This window comes from Cicer arietinum, chromosome 1 (genome assembly GCF_000331145.2).
Source record: "Cicer arietinum cultivar CDC Frontier isolate Library 1 chromosome 1, Cicar.CDCFrontier_v2.0, whole genome shotgun sequence".
NCBI lineage: Eukaryota > Viridiplantae > Streptophyta > Magnoliopsida > Fabales > Fabaceae > Cicer > Cicer arietinum.
Window position 1 is genome coordinate 941,665 of NC_021160.2, and position 15,095 is coordinate 956,759.

Sequence of the window (15,095 nt, forward strand, 5' to 3'; positions counted from 1 at the left end):
AATAATAATAATAATAATAATAATAATAATAATAATAATAATAATAATAATAATAATAATAATAATAATAATAATAATAATAATAATAATGTTTGATTCAAGACCTCTCATGCATCCTCTTAAACAGTTGCTTATGTGGCATAATTTCAAGGCCTTTCACCAAACTTCAATTTCTAACAAAACTAACCAAAAACCAGGCACATAGTTTTTCATTAAATTAAATACGTAACTGAATAATTGATATTAAATTTGACAAATACCTGAAACTCTGCGTTAAATTAATGCATCATAATTTTAGTGGATTAAATTTTTGGTGAGATGGAAAAGGATAAGTCCATTATTTTGTTATATTGAATTTTAGTGGATTAAGTCGATAACAATTAATATATTTCATTTATTGTAATTATTGATTGAGGCAGTAGGCAATATCATGTTTGGTTTGATTGTTGGTGTGGATGTTTATGTTGTGCCAATCATAAACCTTGTTTAAAAGGATGAAATTGGCATTTTATTATTATTGAAGCTTTTTTTTTTTTTATATAATCATTGAGGCTTGTTAAGAACATCAATGGTAATTAAATATTTGGATAAATAACTTATATAAATAAATTTGACATTATAAATGTAAACACTTATAGTTTTCTTTAAGAAGTATAAACACTTACATAATAATTGTTTATACTATAAATTTTTAATTAAGTTATTTATTCAAATACAAACCTGTGTTTTTTTAGAGAAAAAATATTACTTACTTTATTTTAATTTACTTGAATGTTGAATCATCAATACTCAACAAAAAGACGATTCATTTATTTGTAAATTTTAATTTAATTAATAAATATTAATATTATTAAATTGAATATTATTTTTGAAGTTTAAATTCGATGTATGTAAATTGTTTTCGTCATTTTATTTTATATACATACGACAAAAAAAAAATCATTCACAAGAAGAAAATGTAATATTCTTGATATCTCGATCATTATTTCGCTGTTTTGGAGACATGATGACAAACTTATGTTGGTTATGTCTTTCGTCTCAATTTCTTGGCTATTCCCAATCACGTGAAATTCATGTAAAGTTTCTCTCCTCTTTTGCACTATCCCTCTCTAGTTATTCCTTCCAATCACAAATAAATAATAAATGTGGTGAATATAAACAGCTCTTATATTTAGATACTTCAAATTTTTTAAAACTCAATTTTTTATTACATTAATATTTTATTTTCATCATATCACTTTCTCTTTTATTTATTATTTTATTTTATTTTATTTTTATCTTTAATCATATGTTAGAGATGTTGATTGACTATTAAAGAAGTTGGAATTACTTGGAACCACCCCTTTCCAAAATTTGGCTACTATTGATTGACTATATATTTCTTGGAGAGATTCTCATACAACACGAACATTGACATACACATTTGATTTGACATTGTTATTTATATATTTTAATTAAATAAAATATATTATTTAAAAAAAAAATTAAATTGACGAAAAAATATGTGTATATTCAATTGACCTGTTTTTTTCAATATAAAAATCTAAAACAAAATATAACATTCCTTCAACTTAATTTGTCCATCTATTTTTATTTTTTTAAAAACTAATAATTTTGCAAATTTAATATCTTTAGTTTTTTTTTTATTGATTATCATTGCTTCAATATATATTTTTAAATTTTTATAGATGTCTACAAAGAGCGAATAGGTGTATCAATATCCGAATTGACAAAAATAAATTAAAAAATCACATTAGATATATTATTTTATAATGTCTTTTTTTATTCTCATTAAATCAATGAAAGACTTCTACGGATTGAGAGCAATATGAAGATTGACATCTTCCACTCCCACCTCTTAAAAAAATAATCTAGTTTCTTCTTCCTCTTCGTCTATTAGAGAGGTGATTTAAGATCTATTTTTTTAATCGAAATTATCTCCTCTAAATTATTTTATTATCTCTTTTTTATTTATATAAGTGGTTTTTTACATGTATTTAATCCAATATAACAATATCGACATTTATCAATTAAACTAGTACTTCAAGACACATATTATTTGTTTTGTCATTAAATTTTATTATACTATTTTTATTTTTATTGTAGTATTAATGAAATTTATATATGTCTTCTACATTAGCACTGCTATCGGTTTAATTCACAATATTCTAGCAAAACAAATAAATAAATAAGTTGGTTGACAACTTGGAATCATTTTTATATTATTTTTCAGCTGACCATTAAATTTACATATTGAATTGTTTAAGAAACTGCATTGTCTTAAACTGAAACCACTCAATAATATTGAGTGTGAACGTCTAGGACTTGTTCTTTGATTTTGCTTGTTTCTTGGCTTCTATTTGTCCACCATTCTTTTAATATTTACTTTTTTATTATTATTATTATTACTTATTTAAATTAATGGTTTTTTGTGTGGGTGCCCAACAACCAGTAGTGTTGGTGTTAAATTTTGATACATTAATATTGGAATTGAATTAAGACCAAGCTCGTGTTTTTTCCTTCTGTTCACATATATCTTATTTCCTTTCAAAATATTTTTTTTATGGAAAAAGCTCAATTTCCATGTAGTTTCTTATACTATTACACACTTTCCCTGAAGTTTTGTTTTGTGCTATTGTATTTTAATGGTCAAAAGTAGGTTAAGATTTTCCAATTATGTTTTTGTATTAATTTGTGAATTAGGGTGTTACAATGAAAATCACAAATCGATAAAAAAAAATAAAAAAAACTTAATATTTATTATTGCTAATCCAAAACCGAATTAACCGAACTAAAACACATATATTAGTTTTAATTCATATTTATTTTATTATTAGTATGAAATATTATATTAAATTATAGAAAAAAATATAAATAAAAAAGAACTACATACTATTTTTATTTTTGGATAACATCAAAGTCGGTTGCAAAAATGTGAGTCCAGATTCAGTGGTACTAGGAAGATCACATTGATTAGTGCTTGTCATTTTCTAATATGCTTGTTTGTTTGCAATTGCATCTTCAATCCATATAGTTATTTGTAATTTTGCATAATGCAAAGACTATCCTAATCTAACTCCACTTATTCTGTCTTTTATTAATGTCGACATTAGTTAATGTTCCATATTCATTTAACATGAGGCTAGACATCAGGAGATTAAAGCTTGACTTTTCAAACCCAAAAATATGGGAATATTCTCTCTAGTCTCTTTGACAAAATATTTTTTCTTCAGCATTTAAGTTTACTGTCACATCCTGCATTCATGATATGATGATATATACACCCCTTCTTAATGTAGTATTTTTTAAAAAATTACTCTTCTTAATGTAGTTAATTAAATGAGATAAGGAGTATATATTTATATTATTGGTTTGATCACAAAATATGAAAGTATTTCCTCCCATTTGTGAACTACGTACAAAGGAAACAATATTAACTTTCAATTTGCACATAGTAGGATTGCTTAATTAATGCAATGGTTGAATTAAATGATATATTGTAGAATTAAATGTTATATACGCATGAATAGCGATGAAAATAGGCTAGATCCACCGACAACGATTTACGGTTTAGCCTACGTCAAATTCAGAATAAATCAGACTTTCTAAGGTCTACAGACCACATAATAAGTCTTTTACGTCTATTAGTCTATTAGACCGACCTATTTAAATAAATATAATATTTTTTTACTATTATAATTATTATATTAAATTTTGATCTTTTTATTATATATATTTAACTTTTAGTAATTTATGCATATTAAGCTTATTTAATTTTTTACATATTTAAATGTATTATTATAAAATATAATTTAAGTAGGACGTATGTAAAGACATATTCTTCAAAATGTGATGTTAAATATTAAAATAGAACTTAATTTTACATATTAAAAGGAAATAGGTTTTAAGTAAACTATGTTTCATTACTTATTCAAAAATATTAAAAGGAAATAGGTTTTAAGTAAACTAACAAGTCATACCAGATTTCTATCAAGTTATCTAGGCTAAAAACTAAGTTTATAACATGTCATAAGTCAGACTTAGGCTTTGAATTTTTTGACAGATTAGACTCAAGCTTAGCAACGCTTAACTCGACATAGTCTATTTTCACCCTTACCCATGAAGACTCAAATGTTAATGTTTAAAAAAAATTAAAAGTATATATTTATTAGTTTTGTCTACCAAGGAGGAGTATTTAATTACAACTTGCAAATCCTTTGAGCACCAATTCTCTTATGGTGTGTTTGGATTGAATAATTAAAAATTTAAAATATATTTTTTCATCTGCAAGACTCGAATTTAAAATCTTGTTTAAGATATTTGAATTCAATTTCACTTAGATTAACAATCGAAGATTAGATTATCAATCTGAAAGTTTAAAGAAGTTAAAAAATAAAGATTTAAATATGTTTTTAGTCCTTGCAATTATAACATTTTTTTATTTTAGTTCTCGTAAGTTGTTTTGTTTGGTTTACATCCCATCAAATATAGTTTCATTTTAAAATAGTCATTCCGTCAAATTTATCTTACAAAAACACTAACATCATTAATATGTTTTTGGTCCCACCAAGTATTTGTGAGAATGTGTAAGAGAATTCCTCCTCTTCATTCAACACAACAACAATATGAAGTACCTTACAATTGCATCATATTATTAATAAGTACCAAAAACATCTTTAATCCTCCAAAGCTCCGTAGTGGTCTTCTCGAGATGTTCATGTTTATGACTTAACAACCTATAGACCTCTCTACTGCAATATTCCCACAGCTGACTAATTTAATGTTGAGAAATATTTTGTTGACAACAAAAAAATGTTAAAAAATAATTTAGAAAAATAGTAATAAAATATCTCTTAAATTAAAAAATATAACCGTCTCCCAAAATAATAGAGCAGAGAGGAGGGCGTGACACTATGGAGACCCATACGCGACATTTGAACACAAAAAGAAATTGTATAAGCTATAAATCACTCTGCGAAGTAAGGCCACTAATATTTGAAGAGGAAGAAGCATTCATACGAAGCTTTGGAGGATTACAAGATGTTTTTGGTACTTCTTAATAATATGATGCAATTGTAAGGCATTTCAAATTGTTGTTGTTGTATTGAATGAGGAGAAGGATTTCTCTTACACATTATCAAAGACACTTGGTGGACCAAAAACATATTAACGGTGTTAGTGTTTTTGTAACATAAATTTGACTGAATGATTATTTTAAATAGAAACTATATTTACAAAGATGTAAATCAAATTAAAAAAACTTACGAATACCAAAATAAATAAAAAATGTTATAATTACAAGAATCAATGACATATTTAAACCAAAAATAAATAATATTCACTCATTTTTTCCAAACAATTGAAATGTCTAATAGACATGTGATGAGAAAAGTTTGAAATTAGGTGGTGTGGAAAATGAATTGTTGAAAATTGACATGTGGGAACTCACATTTGTGACCGTATTAATTAGTTTGAGAGAGAATCTAGGCCTATTTTACTTTGAGGATTGGCTTGACTACTAATTCTATAAATTTGGTTTTTGTGATCTTACTAGCACAATTGCTGCTACTCATCTAAAATAAAAACCAAACAAAGCCTTAAAGAAATAATCCTCTGGTTTTATAACAAATATTAGAGTCATAAAATGTACTACACATCAAATTGCAGTTTTAATTTTAGTCCTAATACTTTGCTGCCTAAGATGTTAATGAACAGGTAATTAAAAACAAAATTGGATAATTAATGTTAATATGTTTTTTCTCTTTCCTTTCAACAACTAAATATTATTACTTACAGGATTTCATGCACATTGAAGAATGATATAGTGAGATCAATTGGTAAGTATATTAACTTATATTTGTTTGGTTCATTTTTTTTTTTTTTTATGGATTCATTTTCTTCATTCTTATTGGTGTTATAGACTTATCTTTATGATTGTCAAAATATGCAGGACACTGCACAGAGGTGCCTCGGAATGTAAACATGGAGAAACTGCAACATGGTTATTTATTTCCTGAGGTGTTCTTCAATAACAACTTATTATTTTTATTTTTTATTATTGTTTATCTGTTTCAAATATTGCTATGATGAATTTGTTAAGTTTCTTTTTAACCAATTCACATGCATTGCTATCATGAAAAACTAAAATTTTGAGAATCAGTTAATTAATAGATAATGTTTTTGTTTCTTTCTTGGAATGTTAAAAGGTAACAAGAGTTCAAAGCTGGACTATGGAGGTGTTTGGTAAGGAAACAAAAACCAATCTCCTTGGTTAGGGATGCCAATTAGATTTGTAGTGTAAAAATCCGGTGATAGGCACGTGTATCGATAATTACCAGCAAAATTAAACATATGGGTGCTAGTACGGGTATTATAATAAACATTCCGCCACGCACTAGCATTTATATAAACATATTATTCATTTATTATAGGTTTAAATAGTTCTTTGGTCCTTGCAATTATCATCTTTTTTTTTATTTCGATCATCGTAAGTTTTTGTTTTGATTCACATCCTTATATTTTATTTTAAAACCGTTCTTCCGTTCAATTATAAAAATTCTAACACCGTTTTGAAACGTTCATTCAAAAATGGGAGACTAAATTTTACAGTAAAATAAGTTGTATGAAGAGTCAACATTCCACAATTTCACCGCCGCATTTTTTTCCCCCTTTCACTCCACCTTCAACTTCCTCCTTCCTCAACCTTTCCACTATTTCATTGTCATTGTGCTTCCTTTTCCCTTTTACACCATTTTCAATCATAATTTCATCTTCAACAACTCCACTATTCACCTTCGTTTTACCATTGCCACTCTTCACTCTCATCAAATCACATTAACGAAATTCGATCCTTTTAACATTGATTTTCTTCTCATTATTAGGGGGAGCTTTTTTATCGAATAATCTATAAAATCGTCTTAGCGACAAAACTTGTCGTTTAATATGGGTGATTTCCTAACGCCACCGATAGAATTCTTGATTGAATTAAAGATGTCTTTGTGGATTAAGATTTGGAGTGAAGAGGTTGTTGTTGTTGTGTTGAATGAGGAGGAGGACTTCTATTACACATTCTCACAAACATTTGGTGGGACCAAAGACATATTAATGGTGTTAGTGTTTCAGAATGACTATTTAAAAATAAAATTATACTTGTAGGGATGTAAACCAAACAAAAAAACTTAATGAGTACTAAAATAAAAAATGTTATAGTTGCAAGGATCAAAGACATGCTTAAATCTTTATTATATTATATTAGTGTTTAATTTAATTAATTGGTTTCTTTTATGTTTTAACATATATTGATATCATTGAACAACTACAATATTTATAATTGAAAAATAAACGTTTGCAAACTTTTTAACAATTTGATTTTGATGAACCGGTAAATAATTGTGACTTTATAACTAAGAGTTATGTCTTATTAATCGTGACTTTATAATCATACTTGCAACTTCCTATAAATTTTTTTACCGATCTCGAATAATTATGCCATATGACTAACAACTTTATAAAGTATTATTATGGATATTTGAATGTGTATTGTAAAATATTTTGAGTTAGAAAATACTTTAGTTTTTAATATTTTATGATTGGATTTAAGATATTTGAATAATTTTTAAATTTAATCACAATTATATCATTTATTTATCTATCTATTTTATTTAAAATATGGATAATAGATATGAGTATGGATATTTAGGTATCCAAAGAATAAAGGTACATATATATATTAACGTTGATACCCAATAAGGTACGAACACGAGTATGAGTATTTTATTAAATCGCAAGTATAAGGACGGGTAAGATAGTACCATACTCAAACTCTACTCGTTGTCATCCATATCTTTGGTAACTTTGGTCTATAAGTTTATGATTTATAGCGTTTTTTTTTATAAACTGATTCTAGTAGTTGGAGTTTATAATTTATATAATATCATTTTTCTTTCAATTTTATTTATATTATTGTAATTTAACTTTTTTTATCCGTTATAATTTATTTATTATAGTTTAAAATAAATAATTTATATAATTTAAAGCTTAAAATAACTTTAATAAATAATAATTTAAATTAAATACTTTAAAATAATTTATTTATTATAATTTTAAATTATTTATAAGTAGTTTAAATATTAAAATAATTAATATTTTAAAGTAAATAATTTATTTATTTATTTTGATTTAAAGTAAATAAAACAGATAAAAAAATAAAAAATAGTAGATTGTTAAATTTTAAACTAATAAAAAATTAACATTTAAATTACTACTTTTAAAATATTTTAAACATTATTTCATTAAATTTATTTTTAATTAAAAATACCATTTTATATTTTTAATTAATTAAACCATTAATTTTAACAAACATTTTAATTCGTTAATGTCTATCAATTATAAACTAATTTTAGCAAAGATGCTAAGTCTAGAAATCATTTCTAGAAACATATGATAGAGAGTGAGTATATATACAGTTCTTCCTAGAGAAAAAATTATTCTTAATCTAAAAGTTTTCAGAAGTAACATAACTTTTTATAACTTTTAATATTATTCTCGTAGATCATGCGGATTCCCATTAGATTTTATATACTTTTTAAAAAAAAAATTATAACTATCAATTTTCTTATAAATATTAAAATGTGTGCCAAACGTTTTTCTTTCTTAAATGCTCAAGAATAAGATTCCATCATTTTATTTTTATTTTTACATATTTATAATTTAAAGTAGTTGCACAAACAATATAAGTAAACTTTACATACGTGTCTATGTCACCCCACCCTTGTTCCTAGAAAAATTATACTCACATATTCTTTTTCATGACTTGAAATAAACACACAACAATGGAAATTCAAATTATTAGTCAAAATTCTTTTTAATAAAAAAAAATAGATTAGAAGAGGTATACCTCTATCTAAGTAGATAGAGTAAAAAAGAACCATCAATCTCATCTAAAATTTACAATGAAATTTATATATTATTAATCGACAGCGAGATTACGAATTTTGACTTAAGTTACAATAAGTGTGAACCGAAAGTTCAACTATTTAAAATAACCGCAATTGATTTTAGTGGAAGAATATTTACTGCCTTGGATATTGACTTTGTTACATGACACATATTATAATTTAATGATATAATGGTATGTGTTATAAGCTAAAAGTATCCTATGATTGCATCAGATTGAAAGACGTGAGCTTCTTCACTTAAAGAAGTATCCGCATGCAAATGTGATAGACCTTGGAATTGGCGATACTACAAAACCATTACCAGAAATTGTAACCTCAAGCATGGTTGATGTAAGTTATGAAGCTTCTTAATTTCTGTTTAAAATACTTATCAACCAATATATAAACTCTATATGAGTATGATTGTATGTATTTATGATCATTATTTTTTTAACTAGCACAAATGGATTTTTTTTGTTTGTTTAGCCATTGAGGAAATGGATAAAGGTATTCTTACTAAAAAAACAGAACACTTTTCCTTTTCACATGAGAGGTACAAAGTTTAAACATTAATGTTTCGTGCACTCATGGTGTTTTGTAGTTTGTGCATGGCCTTTCAACAGCAGAAGGTTATAAAGGATATGGACCTGAGCAAGGTGAAAAGGTATCTTGAGACAATTTTTGAGCAACCATCAATACACTTTTTTTCTTCTTATTAAGACTCCAAAAATAAAATATAAAAACTTTTCTCTTGTGATGCATGATGTTGGCTCCAAGTAGTTCTTAAAGAGCTTATGTATTTAATTAAATCTTAATCCATTTATTTGTGATATAGTAGATCATTTTCAAGATATGTTTTTTCAAGTAACATGTGTATGTTTTGGCAAAACTACATTTGCAGGCTATGAGGAAGGCAATTGCTGATGCATTTTACAAAGATCTAGGGATAAAGCCCTCTGAGGTTTTTGTTTCAGATGGTGCACAGTGTGATATTTCTCGTCTCCAGGTATTCAACCAATACTATTTCATATTCACATTTGTTTCTTGTATTCTACTTTATTAGTCTTCCTGGTTACATCTTAGTAACCTTTTTTACCTATGACCAATATGAATTACTGACATTGATTTGTTGTCTTAACACATGCAGCTGCTTATGGGCCCCAATCTGAAGATAGCTGTACAGGATCCATCCTTTCCGGTATTGAAAAAACCCAACAATCCATCTATCTTGATTCTAGTTTAATATGATGATCTATATTATCTTGATGTTAACTACTACTTTGGACTAAGCCCTCTAAAGTCTAAACTAACAAGCAATGACTGCCTTGCACCTATAAGAAAGCACGGTTCATACATGTGGATACTGCAGTTCAATGTGTGGTTAAATGATGTTCAATTAAAATTTCTGATTAAAAAAAAAAATCAATTTCCCAAGGTTTGGTTTTGCTTACCAGCATTGGACTATGAAGAACTAGACACTGCCATAGACCAAGCAATTTTGTTCTAATTGCATTTATGATTATATTTGCATTGTATAAAGTATTTCATCTTGCTGCTTCTATCTTTTCACAATAATATCATGTACTGTTTCAATGTACTCTCAGAAATCAGAATGAATGAATGCATGCTTGCAAAAAGTATTTTTAGTTGTAATAAATTGTTATGATGCAGGCATACATAGACTCGAGTGTCATAATTGGTCAGGCTGGGAAGTTTGTAGATAGAGCTGGCAAATATGAAAACATAGAATACTTGACATGTAGACCTCAAACCGACTTCTTCCCGGATCTGCAGACCACTTCAAGGCCACAGCTAATTTTCTTTTGTTCTCCTAACAATCCTACTGGTCATGCAGCAACAAGGAAGCAATTGGAGCAACTTGTGAATTTTGCCAAAGTTAATGGATCCATCATTATCTTTGACGCTGCATATTCTGCTTATATCACTGATGATAGTCCTAAATCAATCTTTGAAATTTCGGGAGCCAGAGAGGTATTTCTTGCCTGTTAATGTAGACAAGTCCCATTTTTAGGTGTCTAGAGTACAAACAGAACATAAAATCAATGTTAATAAATAACAAGTCTCTGATGAACCAATCAGTGGGTTGAATGAGAATAAGCAAAATCTACTCATAGATTTTTGCATGGCATTTGTTTTGTTTCTAGCATGCACTATACTCTACAAAGACAAGCTTATAATATCTTAATTTCCGTATTATGTTTTCAGGTTGCAATTGAAGTGTCCTCCTTCTCAAAATTTGCCGGCTTCACCGGTGTCCGTCTTGGTTGGACAGTGGTCCCTGAAGAACTGCTATATTCAAACGGCTTTCCCGTTTTGCATGATTTCAACCGCATAATGTGTACCTGCTTCAATGGAGCATCCAGGATAGCTCAGGCTGGGGGACTAGCATGCCTTTCCCCAGAAGGTCTCAATGTAAGGTTCTACTTCCCAAAGTATCTGTTTAACCTGTCAAAATTCTTGTTTGTGTTTTCATAATTTCATTTCAAGTTTAGTTCCTGGACTAATGAAAAATATTGCATCTTGATTACCTTGAACTCTATGAAACTGTTCCGCCATTGGTGTGATTGTTGCCTAATAATGTTTTGGAAAATTTCTCAGGCTTTGCAGTCCCTAGTTGACTACTACATGGAGAATGCAAGAATATTGGTCAATGCTCTGACCTCTCTTGGTCTGATAGTATATGGGGGTAAAAATGCACCCTATGTTTGGGTCCATTTTCCTGGCTCAAATTCTTGGAATGTCTTTGCTGAAGTTCTTGAGAAAACACACATAATTACTGTGCCAGGCAGTGGTTTTGGTCCAGGTGGTGAAGGGTATATAAGAATTAGTGCCTTTGGCCAGAGAGATTCTATCATTGAAGCCTCGAAGAGACTCAAAAACCTTCTCTATCAGAAGGAACTCTAATGCTTTACTTCTATCAGTTTTATAATCTATACATAAAATAAACAAAATGGCAAATCTAAGCCTTCATTATTTCTAGTAGTGAGAGGATTCTATTATGAACTATACTTTCCGTCAAGAATAAGAGTAAAAATATATTTATTGAATTGTAATATGTTGGCAATACATCAGATATATATATATATATATATATATATCTGATGTACTAGATTACTAAACAACCAAATCCTATTAGTACTCATATATAATTAAATCCCTACTATTACTCTTTTTCAACTGAATCCCTATACTTGAGGGATGTTAAACTTTAACATATTTTGACACTTTCTATTTCTATTCATAATATATTATGTATTCGTAGTACAGTGAATAGGTGGAACTCAATCCTTCACTGTCAAAACTGAAAGTTACAGGACAAATGCCAGGGTGAGTGGTGTTTAGGGAGCTTGATATTAAGCTAGCTAATGTTTGTTAGTTGAGGATGAAATTCTCTCATTTTGTTTCTCTGTAAAACAAATTATCCTAACATCCAATGCCTAAAATGACAAATTGCATAACATATTCAAATTTATAAGGGTGAGTGGTAATTTAGTGAGCCTGATAGATAAGATGAAATATCTACCAGACATGTCAATGGCTTGTGAGACTGTTTCTGCCAACTTTACCTCTGTAAAAGAGATCGCGAAAAAGTACAAGTTGGAACAAATATAATATTCAAAGGCATGTATATAATGCAGAAGGGAGAAAATGAGCAAATATAACATAACAGAATAAATTGAACATCCATTTAATGAAGATAGTTCCTGTCACATTGGTACAAGACCAAACACATTTGTATGAAGTCAATGTAAAATGTACGAAATATTTAGAAAAATATTCAGATATTATGTACCATGTTTTGTTATTCTTAATTTGTAAAATTTTGATTTGTCTGTGTATGAGTAAATGTGAAATTACATCTAATGGATTGATCACGCAGATACCAGCCAATACTGGCATAATGATCTGAAATCAGAACCACAAGAGGATTCTAGCTCCAAATAATCAAACTTGAAGGGATTGACAGCTAACTAGCTCAGCAGATCTACCACTTCTCGAGGCAAAAACCCTCCAAATTTCTGTCTCTGATTCAGCTGATGATTCAGCAAGTTCACTGAATGAGCTATCTGGTGATGACGACGACGACTGGGAGGAAGCTAAATCACTGTGCATGTCAGCCTGCAACACTGCAATGTTGTGATCGGCATCTTTAGTAATCACATGGAGTTTACCAAGTAAACTAGCTAAAAGATAAGGAGATTCTGAATCAGCAAAATCTTGAAGAGGAACATCTCCTGCAACAACTTTCCAAGTATCACCTTCCTCATCATATACCTTAATCTTTGCAGAGTCAAGAGAACTCGAAGGATCTAGTGCATACAGATCATTATTGACAATAACACTCAATTTTGTTCCAGCTTGCCTTGCGGGCCAACCTTCACCCATACCAACGGGCATTTCAAGCCAAGAATTAATATCAGGATCATAAACTTCTCCCCCAACATCAACAAAAAATGGCCAACAATACAAACTCTGAGGAACAAACAACCTTCCCCTGTATGAAGTCATTCCCGTGGCAATAGGCTTGAGCAAGTCCGCCAGAAAAGCAGTTGGCAGCACCTGAGCTTTTGCAAAAGGCATGTTCGGTAATTGGGACCACGTACCGGTGTGTGGATCATATACTTCTGCAGATTGAAGGGGATTCAATCCACCACGACCCCTAGTAACCCCTCCAACAACATAAAGCTTATTGTTCAATATACCTGTCTTGCTGTACGCTCTGCCAACAGACATTGGACTAACATCACTCCAAGAGTTTTTAACAGGATTGTACCGCCAAACAGATTTCATAGCAGAAGCTTTAGAAAATCCTCCTAAAGCATAGATGCAACCATCAACAGCCCCAACGGAGCAACCACAGAACGGCATCCGATCTAAAGCATCTTTCCTTCCAAGCCAGCTCATGATAACATCAGCAATTCTGATACTTGAACCCAACATGCTCCACATTCGACAGGGAAAGGCAGCCAAACCCTTTTTCGCTTCATCTTCAGGGAAAACATTTGGCATTGGAGGTAACCTTTGCCATCTACCAGAAAGAGGGTCTAAGGCATACCATAAAAATTTATCATTATTGAGTTTGGTTAATATATATAACCACTCCTCTGATGTTCCAAGTTCTTTTCTCAAACAAAATAGTTCCGAACTCACAAGGGCCGTTTTCCAAGCTCGAGAAACCGACTTGAGATTCAGATAACAAATGCGAGGAACCCTAGCTAGAATCTGAAACGATATCTCATCTGGAAGTGAAGGAATCAGTCTTGAGTTATCCTCATAAGAAGTTGACAACAACCTCTGCCTCTTGCAAGCTTCACCGGGCAAAACCTCACTTGGACCACTCCTCCTAGTAGCCTTTGTATTATTGGGACCGAGTATATTCCCCATAACATCAAGCTTCTGAGGTATAAAGTTCAACAGCATAATCATTTTAAATCATCTCTCACCATACAAGAGGAAATTGCAGTCATGAATTGAAATAGCAGATTCATAAAATAAAAACCTTTGACCAAACACTAAAATTAAAAATCAAGAAAACCCAAGGTTAATTTGAAAACACTAAACAACTAAATTTGGTGTTGTGAAATTATCAGAAAATTAGGGTTTGAAATTTGCATATATATCTGAAGACAAAAACACATAAATTGCAAGTCTGAATATGAAACAATAATCTGAGAGGAATCAACATGTGGAAGCATTGCATGAATCTAAATTGGTTAAAGTTTTAATTAAGCATACTTGATTATTATTGAGCAGCATAGTATAGCCAATTTCTCATTAACATAACAATGCATAAAAAAAAAGTGATACAGCGTGAAAATTAAATTTAAAAAAAAAAAAAAATCCAAAACTAACTAACCTTAAAAACAGAAGAGAATTATGGGTGTGGGAATGATGGGGAACAGTTGGAGAGAGATTCCTCGTGTCGTGTGTGTGTGTGTGTGAACTGAACACAAGTTGTTGAGCAACAGTAGTAGCTTGCTTGCTTATTCCATGGAGAAATCATCTGGTCCGTTCATTTTTTCATATGACGAAAGAGAAACAAAGAAAGAACCATTAGATGAGATGAGATATTATTATTCTTTGTAACAACCTCACCCTTTTTCCACAAAGGAGGATGTCATCAAATCATTTCATATA

General features: G+C 29.3%; 2 protein-coding genes across 2 annotated transcripts; one reads left to right on the plus strand and one right to left on the minus strand.

Moving 5' to 3' along the window:
- Positions 1 to 5,504: 5,504 nt before the first annotated feature.
- On the plus strand, positions 5,505 to 11,972 carry LOC101507110 (aminotransferase ALD1, chloroplastic-like). The gene is made up of 10 exons (XM_004485497.4): positions 5,505 to 5,715; positions 5,797 to 5,837; positions 5,951 to 6,018; positions 9,171 to 9,287; positions 9,538 to 9,600; positions 9,838 to 9,942; positions 10,084 to 10,134; positions 10,608 to 10,928; positions 11,163 to 11,369; positions 11,556 to 11,972. Exons 1-10 carry the CDS (start codon positions 5,645 to 5,647, stop codon positions 11,859 to 11,861), a joined length of 1,350 nt encoding a protein of 449 aa, XP_004485554.1. The 5' UTR covers positions 5,505 to 5,644; the 3' UTR covers positions 11,862 to 11,972.
- Positions 11,973 to 12,621: 649 nt separating this feature from the next.
- LOC101507430 (F-box/kelch-repeat protein At1g22040-like) lies at positions 12,622 to 15,095 on the minus strand. The gene is made up of 2 exons (XM_004485499.4): positions 14,815 to 15,095; positions 12,622 to 14,354 (listed from the first exon to the last, which is right to left on the minus strand). Exon 2 carries the CDS (start codon positions 14,340 to 14,342, stop codon positions 12,903 to 12,905), a length of 1,440 nt encoding a protein of 479 aa, XP_004485556.1. The 5' UTR covers positions 14,343 to 14,354; positions 14,815 to 15,095; the 3' UTR covers positions 12,622 to 12,902.